Below are 18,404 nucleotides of genomic sequence, written 5' to 3'. Positions count from 1 at the left end.
GAGAGCGATACAATGGCTTCAGTTCCCGTTGGAAAGAGCCGTCTGACGATGACGTTAAGAAGCTGTGGACTGAAGCAGCAGAAAAACGTAATTTAGCCACCTAAAAAAATCAATGTCAGTTTAAGTGTACAGTATATTTAGTATAATTTTACCGCTTTACCGTGCCAATGCCGTCAGACAGTCATTTCCGACGGGGACCTGAAGCCATCATATCGTGGTCTTCATAGCAGACCAGACTCCATTAACAAAAACAGTAATTTTACCTTGCAGAACACTGGAGTTGCTGCTCTAACGCTGCATCGATCAGTCAGTTTGTTTGTGTTATTGTGTGACTTTCGGATCAGAACTAACGTGGTGTCCACAGCTGTACATTGCTTAGCTTCTCTGCTGGTACTCCTGTCTGCTTCTCCAAACTGGGAACATGCTGACCACCATCTAAGTTACTGTATGTAATACACTGACTATAAGGATGTATATATACTGTACATGTTGCAGCGCCATCATGCAGAAACCTACGTCAGGTCACGTGGGAAAAGGTTTTTAGAAGGGCTTGGGGAAATAGCATTTTGACTCTAAAACATACTGTACATAGTTTGACCAAAATGTTAATGTTTGGATTTGATCCTCCACCTCCACATAGAGGGAACACTATTTCCTGCATTGGCACTGAGCGCTGGTATTGCACGTTAGTCGTGAGATGAGGAATGGTCAAATATTGACATAATTCCTTAAATTTTCAGGCAAACATTGAGATATTGAGACACAAACACCAGCAAGTATGTCCTACTAATACAGGTTGGGTGTTGTGTAAAAACTTTTTTGCACCTGTACCAATCTTATTACCTTGAATTCATTACTTTTTCTTATCTGTCTGTTCTTATTTAACAAAAAACATTGGTGTTTTTTTAAAAGTGAAAAAAAAATGATAGTAACGCAAAAATCCAGGTGAAAATTGTTTTTTTCAAAACACCATTTGTAGCGCTACAGTAAGTAGTTCAAACAATTATAGTTTCGTTTCTAGTTAGTTTTTTTATAAAGACTTAAAACGAGCAGCTCATGTGTTGACTGTACATCAAGAAGCTTCATTGGTTCTACTGAATGACAGGAAGAGTTTCAGGGATTTTCACTTTAGTGGGTCATTCACATCCTCGTCTCACACCAGAGACTAAATGGTGTGAATGAAAGGTCGAGAGAGATTGGTCAAGGTCACATGAAAGTCATGTGAGAGTCGCCGTTTTTAGAAAGAAAAAGAAGGTGCATAAATAGCAAAACACTACAAGGACATTCTGCGTGTCATGAGGACGCATTTTAGGCTTTTCGCGTGTCATTTATACACCACGCAACAAAACCATGGTAACGTCCGCAGTTAGGTTTAGGCAACAAAACGACTTAGTCCGTAAAACGTCATGGTTGGGCTTAAAATAAGTACATAAAAAAAATTAAATACGTACGGAAACAACGTAATGAAAGTACAGAAAACACATCATAAAAAACATGTGACAAATGTCACCAACGTAAATTACAAAACAAAAGAAAACACCAGTCTCCTGGTTAAAAGTTGTGTGTTTGTTGGATCCATTGACCTCCCCTCCCGTCCGTCATAAGTGGTCTTTCTCACTTATTTTTCTACTGTACATCACTAGCTCTGAGCGTGGCATATTCACACTGATGTGTTTACATTGCAGTCAGTAGTCAGTACAGTCTACATGGCGTACAAATGACACGCCAAAAGTAAGAAGGGCGTTCTTATTGCACATTATTGTGTCATTCATTTGCCTTTTTGTGCGAACTGGCTGACATTTCTTATATTTGTTCAAAACAGTTTTAAAATGTAAGAGTCAAGACAATATTAAACTTCATGTTGACAATACAAAACATGTCTTGTTAGATTATTTACTTTAAGTTCTGCTCACTTTTAATTGCCTCATTAGAGCTGCTGCCAATCTGTGCAGTATCTTGCTACAACTATCACAATGTGTGCTCTTATTACAGTGAAATGTTGCCTGACCTGAGACTGTTTCTAAGACAACTGGGGAAAGAAGCCACCTTTAGGTCAGGGCTTATGTTATTATAATGCAGAATTACCTATTCATTAGGCACCAAACTCTGGCACCTAATGTGTCATTATTACCCAGCATTCAGTGGTGCCAACGCGACTCAGTCAGGGCTAACACGCCACCATCACCTTCTCTAAAGACAAACTCGCAGTCAGTTTACTTTCGGTGACCTCGTGCGTCTCGTCTGAGTAGGGGGTTAGTGATTAAAGGTGTCATTCCACCAGGTGACACTGGAGGTCAAAGGAATTCTGGGTAAATTACCTCGCAGAAGGCCAGACCTATATATCGAACGCCTCGGAATGAACCACAAGGTTGATTGAAAAATGGGTATTTGCATACGAGGCAGTGAGCAGGGGGCTGGCGGAGCAGCAAACCCTGGCTCTCCACTCGGGTGGAGGTGGCAACGCTGGGAGTCCTCATTAAGCAGAAAAGCATCATTTTCTGAATCCTCTCTCCCTCTTTTTCCCTCTTTCTCCCTCTTTCTCCCTCTCTCTCTCTCTCTCTCTCTCTCTCTCTCTATATATATATATATATATATATATATATACACACAATAGGGCTGACACCAGTTTGAAAATATAACTGAAACCTAAATAACTAAAGAAACCTGTGCTGTGTGTTTAGAATGAACTGGGCTCATAAATAATACATATGATGATAGATTGCTGATGAACTGTCTAATGAAGAGGAGGCAGAGGGGGAGGGGAAGCCGGCTTTTTTTGCTGACGAACATCAATTTATTTTTTTTATAGATTTAAAAACTGAGACCTCGCACACACAGCACGATGCAGGAATGCTAATGTCCCTGGCATTTTTGAAACTGCAGTTATCTCCCTGGCACCGCACATTAGCTAGAGATATGGTTTCCCTGGCACTAATTTGCCCCTATAACGCAGGCGCTGGAGGTTAGAATCAAACTTAATGGAACCTCTAATTTGACCAAAAGTTCATTCCCGTTAGGGAAATTAAAGCCTGCTAATTAGGGATTACAACCGGTTTTATGAATTGCAAATGCCAAGTCAGGAGTTGTTAGAGACATTAGGAAATCCTGACAATGCTACGAGTAAACTTTCTTTCAGCAGACAGGATTTACGTTGACAGAAACGAGAACAACAGAGCTTTGATGTTCCAATTTACATTACTCCGGATCAAATGAAAAAATAAACCGCCAGAGACGTGAATTTGATTATCTACAGTCTCACATTTTTTTTTCCAATCACGGCTCACAATGTTTTTAACGGCAGCCGGGCCTCGCAGGGAATAAACCTCCTGGTATTAGACCAATTTCCACAGGAGGAATCCATCTTTCGCAGTCGCCGCGTGTCACACTTGCTTTTCACATCATAAACAACGACCTCGGGCTGTATATGTTATTCTCCTCACTACATCATTTAACTCTTAACAATGTGCTCAGCTGTTATTCTGCCCCTGCCACCATACTGTATGCCTTTTGCATCTCTGTCAATACGCTATATGAGGAATATCGTATTCATGTGCTTCCTGCCTCTCTCTGAGAGGCCCGTTCCCGGCCCTGTCATTGACTGTCACAGGTGACACCGGCTTCCACGCGAGACGCTGTGTTTCTTCCATGCATCATGTGGTAAATGAGCGTCGCCTCTTCTTCTCTCTCGATTCCTTTCCTATAACGCATGTGCCCACACGCAATACGCGCACACCTGCAGCTCCCCTCTCGCTGTAGATGCCGCCGTTGACAGGTGCTGGGAGGGATTTCAGAGTCCTGACACAGCTGCAACTCGAAAATTGGTGAGTGTGTTTGAGTATGCGGGCATAATACAGAAAGGAAGAGATATAGAGTGAATGAGGTAGATAGATAGATAGATAGATAGAGAGTAGGGCATTGCAATTCTACAAGTATTGCGATTCGATATTACGATTTAATGCAATTTTTGTTAACTTTTGAATCACTAGACCATGAGAAAAACGTTGAATCATACACTTCTAGGCAAAATATCTAAATTAAAACATTAAAATGTTTGATATTCAGCATGTCTGTACTCAGAGATGGCCTGAAGTCAAATATAGGAGTCATTGTCAGGCATTATTTATTGAATATTTTCCAGCAGCCCAAATATCAAAGAATAAAGACACCCTCACAAATTAGTGGTATTTTCTTTCTTATTTATAAGGGACGTTTAATATTTTATACTTCTGGTAAATATAATCCAATCAATCTTATTTCCTTTCCATAATCTTATGTGTATACTTCCGCTAACTTCGCCAAGTCTGTCGCTACCTTTCTGTCAGCTTTGTGCTCTCTAAACATCCACGGTCAGCTCCATCGGGGCCGATTGAATGCCGTCCGTGGTTTGTTTTGGTTGACGGATACGGAAAAGATATGACGTCCCGTTACTCAGACTACAACAATAAAAGCGGTAACTACCTTCTATCTCCGCATAGACTCAAATGAAGCAAAGATATCGATTCTGGCATAAAAAAAAATTATTTACGCTACATAGATACAGTACATAGGTAAATCAATTTTTTCCCACCCCTAATAGATAGATAGAGTGAGAGAGAGAGTAAATGTTTGCTGTATCTAAATCAGCAAGCGGAGCAGGTGTTGCGGGCCAGAAATCTACCTCCAGGCAAACTGATTTTGACAATGACAGAGAAACAAACAAGCCACCTCTAATAAACATGTTTTATCGAGCCAAACACATGCTGGACTAAAGAGAAAAAAAGAAAAAAAATCTACCAAATGCGATATTGTAGGTGTTAAGCTTCCTTTCCAGTTGTTGTGGCCGTTACTATTTGTTTCCTGTGAATGCTACCTCTGGTAATGAATGCATGTGGGTAAAATTCTGCCATTGATGCAGTTCTGCGCTTTTTTCCTGGCTTTATACAGCCGTGCCTCCAAGCTGCTTGTTCCGATACAATACGCATGAGCACCAGAAGAAAGGTTGAGGTCTTTAAAGATACTCCACTTCCTGACACGCCATTAATATTCTCCATACAGAGTCTTCCTCTCCTCTACATGCGGATACCCCCTCCCCCTCCTCCTCCTCCTCCTTCCTTATCCCCACCTCCACTCTCTGCCTTTACATCTCTGCGCTGCCTTATATCTCCCTCCTCCATCACCTTTTTTTTTTTACGCCTCTCCCCTCCCCCCAACCTTACTTTCTTTCTCTTCCTTTTGGTTATTTTCTTTTTGTCGTAACTTTTTCTATCACTTCCTCTTCCTCCAGGGAAGTGGCACAGAATCCCTTTAAGTGCTGCAAAAGCAAATCTATTTATCATAACCATCTATCTCTTACTGTACGTATACTTTATGCTATACTGAAAGACACAGACTGCAGAGAAAAGGGGAAACACAGCTCCTCTCATGTGTGCCTACACTGCACTAGAAAAAGGCAAGTGCATGAGTAGTGAGCGAACGGATTTCTAAACAATGATACAATATATGTGAGTCACTCTCTCAATAGAGCAATAAATTAAAAGGGAGGTAAATGGGCGGTAGTGCCCACTCTCCTCCCACGCACGGCAATGCGGTTGAGCGAAGCGGTCTTCGGGGACTTCCCATTGACTCCACACAAGGTGAGAACGAAGCAGGAACAGAAGGCTGAGCGAAAAACACTTCAAACGACACGGCAGGAAGACGGAGAGGGGCTGCCGTTCTGCGAGGCAACGCACAAAAAAAGGAAACACAGGCGTGAAGGAGCAGAGACTGACCATAAGAGACGGAGAGAGGGCCGAGACAAGGAGACACAGTCATTACTCTGCTTTCACCCACAATCAATCAAACAAGCAATGCACAGTATGCACGCACACAAATAATCCAGACAGACATGGAAACACCTTAAGAGCCACCTCATAGCAGCCAGACACACACACACACACACACACACACACACACACACAGTGAGAGAGCTCAGCAGGACATTGATATTCTATACACCCACACACAGCATGGTGAGGATCTGGACTCGTCTCTGCGTGTCTCCCGGTTTTACACACTATGCACTGATCGAGACACAGTCCCATGAAGCATTACACAGGTTGTAAGCCATTTTCCTGACACATACTGTACACACAAAGACGTCATGTTAGTAATGTGGCTATCATGGCCGTGAGAACAGCACACACAGACGTACATAGCCCAGAGCAACCGAGGAGCAGCTGAACCAACCAAATAAATACCTTAACAAACAAAGCATTGCAGCAGATTGGTACATAGCCTAGAGGAGAATTTGCACAGTTGTAACAAGGGAGTATGGTGAGCAGGACCACTGGCTTTGCTATACATCTCCTCTATAATCTAGTCGTTAATAAATGTAGTGATAACTAGGGGTGTAAGAAAATATCGATACTGGGGCTGTCTTAGTTAACGTGATGATAACTAATTTCTTTAACGCAATCGATGTTTTGGGAAGTTGTAGCAGGCTCAGTATTAAAGCTAGAGTGAAGATACTGGTATCATAGGAAACTAGAAAATCTAAGGGACCCATTGGTACCAACCATGTCATACTAGCTTGTCGTGAAAGAGGTTGAATAACGCTCCAAACTTGCGATAAATTCTGGCAAGGAAAAACTGGCATGGCCATTTTCAAAGGGGTCCCTTGACCTCTGACCTCAAGATATGTGAATGAAAATGGGTTCTATGGGTACCCACGAGTCTCCCCTTTACAGACATGCCCACTTTAAGATAATCTCATGCAGTTTTGGGCAAAAAAACATGCAGTTTTTTGCATGCAGTACAAATGTGTTATTTTCACCTATTCTACAATGGTGTATTTGAATATTTCTGCATACTAGGGTCCCTAAACAGTCTTAGAATTGCATAAATTGGAAAGCTGAGACTCTTGTGCATCCAATGAGCTCAATTGTATTCATGTGTAATGATGTTAGTCCCCATGACAGCCATTTCACATAGTGACTTCTTTTTATTCAGATGATGTTGTGTCTTTATACTGTGACAGTTTTCCTAAAATTAGCTTTGAAAAAAAATCTCAATATATATCCTTGCTTTTAGTATCGCAATATATCACAATATATTGAATTGTTACCCCCTGTATTATGATATGTATCACCTCGCCAGATTCTTGCCAATACACAACCCTAGTAATAACAAGCAGGGCGCCGCCCCTTCTCGTCCCTCGATCCTCAAATCACCCCCCCTCGGCTGTGACAAATGCAAACAACAGACTGCCTGGTGGGCTGTTTCTCTTACCAACATTACACACTGATCCAGAGAGAGGAGGCAGGGGGAAGGAGGGGGAAGGAACCCCCCGTTGATGGAGGATGCCAGTAGTTAGAGATGAGTCACGTATTGTCCATATAAATCAATGGGTTAGAACACCAGGAAGGAAAAGAAAGATGCACGTGTGTGAGTAGAGAGACATGATTATGCATGTGCCGTAGCTCATGTATTAACCATAGTTGAATTTACACATCAAGGCAGCAAATGAATTCCAAATAGATTTTTGATGCAGACCAACACGAGACCTGATTAAATGATGAGGTCGAAGATATGGAAACATGGACGGAGAGGAAGGAGTGCGGCGCCGCTGTCGGAGATGTACTCTGATCCGCTGACTTTGTATTAAATATTCAGAGTTTGAGCGTGCCATTGCGACAATGACTCCCTTTAAAACATAAAATGTCCCGCCGCTACGACTTTCCTGCACCCAATTGTCCCCCATAAAATCAAGGGCAGAATCAAAGCTGTTCGCAGGCTTCCCATTTCTAGAGTTTATAAGCTGTATCAACATTTATTTTGTGAGTTAGCCAAACTTCAAAATGAACCCTGTTCGCTGTAGTCTGGTAAACAAGCATCCAGTGCCAGTATTGGGAGTGAAAGTGCCACTTGTACTGTAGTGTTTTGATATTCAACAAGTTAGCTAGTTAGGAGTGAGGGTTTTTTTGCTCACAAAGACCAACAGAGTGAGTCTGTCAGTCAATAAACCAGCGTTGTAGTTACACAGCAGTCGACTAACAGCTAGCGGATAGCATAAAGTAGTCAGAACCACTCAGTTAAACTTTAATGTCAAGATGAAATGAAAAATGCCTTTTTAACCCCTTAAAACCCGCCTGCCCACCGGCGGGTTAGGGTTACATGATGATCAACGTTCTCGACGATCAATGCTTTGAATGATTGTAAAAGGTTTTATAGTCAGTTTTATAGGTGCGTTTTAAGAGGTTAAACCTTTTAGATCACATCCCTGTGATGTGTGATGTGTTGTGCACCTATTTAACAGTATATGCAAAAAAAACTAAATCAACAAAAAATCATAAAAAGTAAATTTCCTCATATTTTTAAATCAAAATCCGATCATCTTTTCTTCCTGTAAAACAAAATATGATGTGTGCTTACGTAAACTAGTACCAACCAAGTTCAACCATAGACTGTATATAAAGATGGACGACGTGACAACTCCCCAAAAGTGAAGCCAAAACATCTCGATTGGTTCTAATTAGTTATTTGATGCTAGAAAAAGAGGCGTGATTGACAGCTGCTCTGAGTGGAGTAGTCGCCAAGCCGGAGGTTCAGGAATTGTTCGAGAGAGGAGATGTAACTTTAACTTTCCATAACCATCACGAGTCTGTGTAGAACAAGTGTCAATTTGATCATAAATGTTGTTATAGAGATATTATGGTTAGATGTTGCGTCTTTCTAGCCAAACAGCTACGGTGGTGCTAACATAGCAGCTAAGTGTAACACGCTAACTTAACGTAAGGTTAGCTGTCAACAAGATGAATTTAGATATCTGATATATTCAGTTTTAATAATCAGACGTGACTTACCAGCAATGTAATGATTTGTGTAAGGAAAAGGTAGTTTTAGGTATCACACTGATAATCGCTGAATGTGAGCTATAGTAAATTGGTCTATTTTTTTTTTTTTTTATTTATTTGTTATTTTCCATCCATATGACTTTTTAAATTCTCAATTCTCATTTCTTCATGGTAATTGAAGACAATAATATGTGTAATATCATTTCAATATTATTTTGTAGCACTGCTCTCACAGTTTATTGTCCCCCTTGAATGGAGCAGTGACCCCCTAGAAAAGTTCTACTACTGGGCCAATTTGACCCCTTCCCAGACAATCCTGGCTCAAACACTGCATGATGGCTTGTGTGTACAGGTCATACTGTAACAGTTTACAACAATAGGCACATGCTCTCTCCAAAAAAGCATTTTATTTCATGACTCTGTGTAGCTACCTCACCAGGCAGGAGTATTTAAATGTCTGTAAATGTAAAATTTGAGCTGCACAGCCCTCCAGCTTCCTCACCAAGAATATAACTTTCATTTTTCTGCCAGTAGGTAAAGCCTCCCGTCCAATCCACTCACATCACACTTTCAAGCTCTAAAGACTTTGCTATCATATTTGTAATGGAACAGTTTCGCTTGAAGATGTACTGATTTAAATGTTCCCTCTAACAATATAAGAGGGATATATTAAGCCACTGGAGGTGGCGGCTGCTGCCGCTGCTGCTGAAGGGTCAAATTACCTTTAGTCATTCTAGATGCACAGAGCACTAGAGAGCGATTTCAATTTTCTTCAAATATTCTCATTACAGAGACGACGCCTGCCAAAGGGTCTCAGACCTTCATATAATTATATCCTCAAAAGGAAAAATCTCAATTATAACGGAATACCTAATTATTACGCTGCCCGTATTCCAAATTGCCCTCGCATGAAAGGAAAACTGGAGCCGTATCATGCACTAAGCCGCGAGGACAGTTTCCACTTCTGGTAACGCCGCTGTTGTTAAGCACCCAAGAGCATTAGAGGGAAGACCTGTCACGGCTCAAGACCTGAAGGGAATGAACAGAGAACAAGATATGACAGAGCACAAACCTGTGTCCTCACTCGGCTGCCTTTATTATGAAGGGACACTGATAACTCTGAGGGCGCTGGTCGGCGCAAAATACCGCCTCAATTGCCGTACCTCAGAAGGGGCCTTCTGCTTCAATAACAAAACAAATTATTTTGACCAACTGCCGCGGCTGCCATATCATTTTCCAGGCCATGTGGCGTAACAAGGCCCATTTCCCGAATAATCAAACTCCAGCCAGTGACCATCCACCTATCAACAGCTTTGATCTTTTTCCTACATGGCAGCCATTTCCATCATAGCAGCAATGTAATTTCCCAGTGGGTAACGGGCACCGCGGTGCAGACTCCCAGTGTAATGTACTGTGGAGCTCCCATTCGGAAGTTGGAAAGCCCTCTTTGTAGAAAGCATTTGCATTCAAATCATTGAGTCTGAAATTGGTTCTACCTGGCTGGGATCAGGACTATCTCCTGTGGGTTCCCTCTGCCAGTTAAGTGCAGTTTTCATAACCTTGGAGCGCAAGGAATGCTAATCGCTTTTGATGGCAATATGAAGAGCCTAACTATGTTTTTCTTTAGACTCCTCCTAAGAAAGGAGCACCACCCCCTCACCTGGGGTGGCTCTACAATAACTCTGATGGCACTTTTCCATCAGAGCCCAGGAACAGGCTACAATGGTCCACCAAACCTGCCAATTCCTCATAATAATGAGGCTTGGGGTGCCTTGGACCTCTAGACCCGTGGTTCTCAACCTTTTTCCTGTCAAGGACCCCAAAATTGATACTAAGGGACCCCCATTTGATAAGATTTCGCTTCAAGGACCTCCATCTGGAAATCTGTTGGTTGTTAGATATGATTAAGACCAGAATTCTGTAGTTGTCAACTACAGTTGAGGAGATAACCGTGGAGGAAGTGAAACCTATGATCAGATTAGTCACCCTTAAAGGCCTTTGCACACCAAGTCTGTATTTTCGGCTGAAATTGTTGCACGTTTAAAAAATAAATGCGACCTCACGTTATGTTAATCACATTTACACACAGACAAAAGAGGATTGTTTGACCATTCAGAGCCACCATCCGTGCAAACATCATCATCTCCCAGCACAAAGCACTTTACGATAAAGAAATATAAAGAATATGGAGATGCAGAATTTAAAGATAGATTGTGGCAGGTGATTGCAGAACAGCTTGGAATCGGGGATGGTCGCACAACAAAGAATGTCTGAAAGATTGGATAATAGTGATTGTGCTCTAGGTGGCTAAATGATAGCTTCTTGCTAATGTATTGCGGATTTTTGCAAAGAAGCGAATAATAAAACGCATCAGACTCTGTGTCAGGTTTCAGTGCCTTAGCAATTTTTAACGGATGACGGATTAAAAAAACGTGCAAAGTGTGTGAAGGCCTTTATGACTCTTACTCATATTGGACTCACTTCTATAGTGAATTAAACAGTGAGAATAAACTATTCCCCGTGTTTCTGGGGACCCCTGGAACTCCCTGAAGGACCCCTGGGGGTCACCGGACCGATTAGTCGATTAGTCAACTAATCTGTCGTTTTGGTCTTAGTCAAATAAGATTTCTTTAGTAGATGAGTCTGGGCTTTTTTTGCTTTTTCATGCTGAATGACTTATTTCCAAGAAGCTTATGAGCACATCTCTGGTAAACACAAGATTTAAAGTGGTGCTTTAGTGTGATTCTTTGTGGAGAAACTCAGTTTCATAGATCTGTCGATTAAATCAACTAGTCGATTCGAAGTGTTAGCCGACTAAGATTTTCTTTGGTCGAGGACAGCCCTAGGAAACACCAAGATGGGAGGTTTTAATGTGACTGAGTATTCAAAGTTTTCCTTATTTCCCTTCGGTTCACATCTATTAAATTCCAGGTTGATTAAGTGCCTCGTCCTCAGGTTTTATCTGTATCCTCGCCCATCTTTTAATTTCATTCACGTTCACCGCGCTGTAGAGTCAAATTAATGTTTACCGAGAGCAACAGCCCTTTGAATGAACATTAATACCTCTGTGCTCTTTTCTTTTGTCTTTGCAATTACTTTCACATAAGCTTGACTGTAAGTAGAAGAGAATTCTTAACAATGCACCTCAAATATTAACAACAAATCTTCAGTGATGGGACACACTGTGTTTATTTTTACTTTGCTTGCTTTAAAGTGTTAAGCAGGTGAGCAGCGAGAGATTCGGCAGAAATATATACAGTGTATACTGAAGTTCTTCTCACCTAACCTTTGAATTTGTGAAGCAGGCAGAATCTAAATGTATGCGCAGATGAAATCCTTTTATTTTTATCTTGCGGAGGAATAACTTACAGTTTGTTTAAATCTCACAGACGTATTAAAAAACAGCTTTCTCTTTAATCTGTGCTCAGCCTTATGCTTTTTTTGTTTTAACCTTTGTCTTCTCTGAAGCAGCCGCCGCTGGGCTGTAGCAAGACCTTATTTAGTGTAGACTTAGTTAAGGCCTCCATGGAGCATGAACCCCAGAGCAGTGAGTGACAAGCCCGTAATAATCAATTCTCAAGCATGCTGTTCCAAGGCAATACTTCATCTGCGCTTCCCGAGCTGAGCCCCGAACACTTCATGGAAATTTACTGACACCGTGAAATCCAATTAAAAATGCATTTGGACATTGATCACCTGATGCACCCGGTTTGATTGATTGCTGCTCGAAAAGCAACCTTGTAGTGTTTTTGCTCAGCCAGGGTCCATTCACCTCTCCATACCATATAAATGTATCGATCCCCTCAGCCACTCTTGGATCCATATGAACCATTAAACATCCTTTCAGTGTTTCTCCATCCATTTATGTGACTCATGGCAGGCTCCTATGAGCTAAAAATGGCCAGTGCGCCGCTTAGCAGACCGATAAGCTCCGAGACACCGCTGCAGATCTACAGCATAATGAAGCTGGGTGATAATGTCAAGTTAACTATCCATTTAAAAGCGCTGTTCATCAAACTAATCTTCTGGATGTCTGAGCCTGATAGAGAATATAAAACATTCAAATGTTCACAAACAACTTGAATAGTTGGCGAGAGGAATACTTCATCACAGGTTGGAGAGACGTGCTTAATTCAAAAAACGGATATAAGGTCAATTTGCACTTTTCAATCAGCGGTATTCAGACATTCTCATTTAACATAACCGCGACCAGCTAAAAGACTACTATCGACCGCTGTTTTTGTGGTGCGATGAATGTGAGAGAATAAATTGAATGGCAGTGAATGAGAAGCATTTGTATGCAAAATCGCCGAGACAGCCCAGAGACGGGGCCGCGGGCAGACGGACGTGCATGTAATCGGGTATCAAATCAGCTCGTCTCCAGTGTGCTCCGTCTGCGCCGTGTTGCGCAGGAGGGCAGAGGGGCAGGTGAATGGCGGGCGCTATTGTCTCTGAGCATCGGTCCACATGAATGACCCAGCCTGTGTCCACATTAGCACGGATCAACTCCCGCGGGTATCATCTCGTCAGAAAACAGCAGCTGCAACACATTCGGCCAAATAACCCGACTTCCATATCCGGTAAGAACCCGCGCTCTCTTTCACCCTTCCTGACTTCTGGCCAACTCAATCAATCTTTCCCTCGCCTTCTTCCTCTGAAAGGCTGCTCCACTTTCCACCTTTTTCCAGCGTGTTCTCCTTCCAATCTCTCCATTACGCCCACCTCTTCCCTGCAGTAATATTCTTCACACTTTGCATCCTTCTCTTTCCCCTCCATGTACTTTCTGATTTCTCCTTCTCCATCACCTTCTCCATCGCTCACTCTCTCTCTCTCTCTCTCTCTCTCTCGCTTTTCTACATTTCTCAGCAACAATTCCATTTTACTGCAACTAAATATCTAAAAAGCTTTCCCTGTAGGGTCTCAGGGTTCTCCTCTGCCCCGCGGGGAACCACCTCCGACTCTGGCTGGGTCTGCACACACCCACACAGTCCGACCTGGCGGTTAATGAGCCTGTTGAGTAAGACGGCACCTCGGCACAACATTGATCACAGGGCCTCTGTACCTCCAACTCTCAGGGAGGCTATTTGTCAAGGTGATAATTTATTTTGTGGCACCAGATATGGAGTGCAGAGGATTGGGTTGTTTTTCCTTCATGTGGGCCCGACAGACACTATTTCAGGTCCAAATCAGGGTTGTAATGTGCATGGAACACACAGATCAGTAACTCGCCGCGGATCAGCCACAAACGGCGAAAGAAGACTTTCATCTTGCTGAGAATGGCGATTTAGCAAAGAGATGTGTGGCACATTTTCAAACTCACTTCCCATTCCTTCCCACGCCGGTGCAAAAGGCTTTCTACTCTGGTGTCCTGCTACGTTGTGAGCATCAGTGGACACACTGCGTGACTTATGGAAGGAGTGGGAGAGTGAACGAGAGCTGCATGCGCTGTTGTTTTGATCATGCTGACACGGGGTTCCCAATTACGGAGACGCGGCCCGCCTAACCAGCGAGGCCAAACACCTGACGGGAGGAGGTGGCAGGAGCACGGGACGAATGCTGGTGGGCAGGCGAGGCTTACCGCAGTGCACCGCTGCTCCCGCGCGCTCTCAAGATGTTCCACATCTCCCCCCTCTAATTGGCAGATGGCCTCAGATGCGAGATGATTTAATGGCCTGCGTGCGTGTGTTTTTTTTTCCTGCCTCAGTCAGCCATTAGCAGGGACATCTGTAACGAGTTGGCCAGGCGCACTGCTGAGAGCGGAAGCTGAGAGCAACACTTTCTAATGGGGGGTTAGTGGTGCGATTGTGACGTGACTGGGGCGGTAATCAAAGCGCTCTGAGCTATTTCTTTGGGTTATGATAATCGAGACATCTCGCTTCAAATTGTCCGAGGAAAAAAGCTTTAGTAAGTCGTCTGATGTTGTTTACCTCAAAGAATCCAACGGCACAGCATTGCTGGGTACTATTTGACAATCCCCTTTTGACTTTCAATACACCAGAGCAAGACATTTCTAGCAGCGCATCATCATAAAAAGCCATTTTCATGGCTTTGGCTTCCAAGTGATCCCATTTCTTGCAGCTGTGCCGTAACCATCTGCGCTGAATGCTGCGCTCCAGGGTAAAACATTAAGGCCCCCAACCGGAGTTTGGACCTAAAGGCCTCTGGTTTCTGGATCTCTTGTCGCTACAGCCTTCATTTCTTACAGCCCCCTCCTGAGTTGGTCTCTAATAACCGGAGCTGGACGAGGGAAAGGAGCTGCATCGCTGAACAAGCGAGGCCTTCAGCCGGTTCTCTATGTATGTCGACAGAGTGGTGGAGAAGTGGCCCCGAGCCTGAGGCCTTTTAAATCTTGACGGCCATCAGTATTCCTGCCATAGCCTCTGAGGGTTTGTCTGCTACCTGCAAACTGGGTCAATTTTTGCATTATTTTAGAGTTTTAGATCGCACCGTGGAGAAAGGAAAGGTTTTGCACACGCAGGCATGTAGACCCACACCTGCACTTTGCCTCCCTCCCTACCTCCTTCTCTCTCTCTCACACAAACAGTATTCTGAATTCATTAATACCAGCACATATTTGTCACTTTAACACATAAATGTCAATTTAAAGGCACAAAATGTGCCAACACTGTAACGAATGAGCAACCTTACCCACGCTGTGAAAACCATTTTTAGACGGAGCACACAGCGAAAGAATAATTAAAATTGATAGATGGGACTAATACTGATTGTGACACTCAAAAAACCTGGGCACTTTAACGGAGCTTAAAAGCAAGTATCAGTTAACGTACCACTTCTCTCGTCGCGTCAGTCTAACGGGATTAGCTGCAGTCATAAATCTAAAATATAGTTCTGAATGTGACTCTGCCGTTAACATTAACGAGGAAGTGACGGTGCTGCAGCCGTTTCCGTGAGGTTTTATAGCAGTTTTCTCGTTGTTTGACTTGAGGAAATATTTCAATTACCCCACGTCCACACACATTCAAATGACTTTCATACAATTTCTAATTCCAATCATCTACTGTATATGTGTGCTCTCGGCTGAGAGCCCGGGAGGTGAATGAGGGACCAGGAGCAGATGGGGGGGCGGTAATGAGATGCAGGGGAGAAGGAAAAAAGGGGGAATTGAGGGGGACAGGCCGGCTGGTGAGACACAGCAGAAAAATAAGAGAGGGGAGAAAATAACCAAGTATGAGATACAGAGAGGCGATAGGAGAGACCCGCATCTGAGGTGCATACAAATGGACACACAGATAGAGGAGGAGGGGGGGAGGCAAAGAGGGAGGTTGTGTGAGGAGAGGAGATAAAAGAATGTGAGAAAGATGGATTCACTGTTGGCTAATGAGAAGACAAAGGCGGTAGGATCCACATCGATCTCTGCCCCACAGCAAGCTGGCTTTATAGCTCGCAGGTAGAGAGGGAGAGAGAGAGAGAGAGAGAGATAGGAGAGCCGGGGGGAGCTTACCTGAGGTAAGCAACCTTACTGTTGTCGGAGGAATCCAAGGATATAGGCTCAGATGTGTGTGTGTGTGTGTGAATACATTAATGTGCAGTTTGTGCGGCAAGAATACTTATTTATACAAACTCGAGCAGATTCATGGAAGTTTGAGCAGCTGCGTGTGTGTGAATTATGTATTTGACAACAGAAAAGTGAAAGCAGGGCGAATGAAAAGAAGCTTAAATGAGTCATTATTGTGAGGCAGAAGAAGATGGGACTAAATGTGAGATAAAGAATCAAATATTTATACAGTAACCACTCTGCATGCATGGGAGCAGAGAAGGTACATTGTAGGAACACTTTCCCCTATGGAGATGCATTACTGTACCCTGATTAAATGGAAAAGAAAGAGGCTTGGAATTGTTTTAGAGATTCAAATAAGCAAATATATAATGAGACAGTTGTCTTATCTTAAAACTGGGGGAAATATTTGGCTTTATTATTGGTATTTAATGTCTTTCTGTTGGTGTTTTTTAAGGTCTCAATGCTGTAAACAATAGAGAGGATGCAGAGGATGTGACCACTGTCACTGTCCTTGTAAACAAGTTCTCAGCTCAAATGAGTCATTATTGTGAGGCAGAAGATGGGACTAAATGTGAGATAAAGAATCAAATATTTATACAGTAACCACTCTGCATGCAAGGGAGCAGAGAGAAGGTACATTGTAGGAACACTTTCCCCTGTGGAGATGCATTACTGTACCCTGATTAAATTAAAACTGGGGGAAATAATTGTCTTTATTATTGGTATTTAATGTCTTTCTGTGGTGTTTTCAAGGTCTCAATGCATTACTGTACCCTGATTAAATGGAAAAGAAAGAGAAATTTGATGCTTGGAATTGTTTTAGAGATTAAAATAAGCAAATATTTAATGAGACAGTTGTCTTATCTTAAAACTGGGGGACATATTTGGCTTTATTATTGGTATTTAATGTCTTTCTGGAGTGTTTTCAAGGTCTCAATGCTGTAAACAAAAGAATCAAGTCGCTGCAGAGGATGTGACCAGTGTCACTGTCGTTGTAAACAAGTTCTCAGCAGCACAGGTGCGCATCAGCATCAGCATCAGAGAGGAACACAAGTTAATGCAGTGCTGCGTTCACGGACACTTACTGTAGGTTGGAGCTGTTCCAGTACACCGCATGCCGGTCGCTGGCTCTCGACAGGTGCAAGTTTGTAAGCGCCAGCGTGATGAGGCTGAGAGAAAACGTTGCGAGAGCCATAATCCTCCTCCTCTCCTCTCCGGTGCTCGTCCTGGTTCCTTCCTCTTCCTCTCTTTCTTCCTTCCTTCCTTCCTTCCTTCCTTCTGTCCCAGAACAGGCGACGCGTCCTTCACAACATCCCCACAATAAAAATCAAGTTACCTTAACAAACGGGTTGAATCAGGTCAGGGTGACTTCTGAGTGGTTCTTCAACTCAAATCCCATTGCGACGACGAGAGCCATTTGGACATCTTCACTTGTGCAAAAAAAAAAAATCTATTTAGACTTGTCGGTTTTTTTTCTCTGCGCACTTTTTCCAAGTCACTCCTCACTCCTTTTGTTTGGCAGTTGTGTGCTCTCATTAAGAGAGAGAGGGAGGAGAGCAACACGAAGGTAATGAGGAGGCAAATGCTACCACGTTCACTTACTGACAGCTGAGCTCGGTGTTTATTGGTCTTTGCACAGCAGCTTTGGAGCCGCTGGATGTCCGTGGAAAGGAAAGGCTTGTGTACGTTGTGCGCTCCTCTCCTCTCTTCATCAGCAGCAGCAGCAGCAGCAGCAGCACGCTGCGCACACACACACAGACACACAACGCTACAAACCCGCCCTCCGATGGCCGAGATGCGCTCACATGTCCATCTCTCTCTGCTGCTGCTGCCACGCCCCCTACAACACATGCAAAATGAAAAAATATATATATATATGAAAATGTGGAGAACAAACCCATGATTACATTTAACACCAGTTACAGTCCACATACCACATCATCCTTTTTTATCCATCATTCTCTTTTAAAACATCATCTTTTTATCCATCACCCTATTAAACACCATCCTTTTAGCCATCATTCCCTTTACTTCTATCTATCTACCTATTTATATTTATTTTACTTTATTTTATC

General features: G+C 42.9%; 1 protein-coding gene across 1 annotated transcript in view; it reads right to left on the bottom strand.

The window, feature by feature from the left end:
* efna3a (ephrin-A3a) overlaps positions 1–18,126 on the bottom strand; it is a 76,163-nt gene extending 58,037 nt beyond the window's left edge. The window contains exon 1 of the mRNA XM_037795387.1: positions 17,415–18,126. Within this exon, the coding sequence (XP_037651315.1) occupies positions 17,415–17,524 (110 nt within the window). The 5' untranslated portion in view covers positions 17,525–18,126. The remainder of the gene's footprint in view (positions 1–17,414) is intronic.
* Between the last annotated feature and the right edge of the window lie 278 nt (positions 18,127–18,404).

Source organism: Sebastes umbrosus, chromosome 15, assembly GCF_015220745.1.
Source record: "Sebastes umbrosus isolate fSebUmb1 chromosome 15, fSebUmb1.pri, whole genome shotgun sequence".
Lineage (NCBI taxonomy): Eukaryota > Metazoa > Chordata > Actinopteri > Perciformes > Sebastidae > Sebastes > Sebastes umbrosus.
This window is presented reverse-complemented; position numbering and strand designations above follow the sequence as displayed.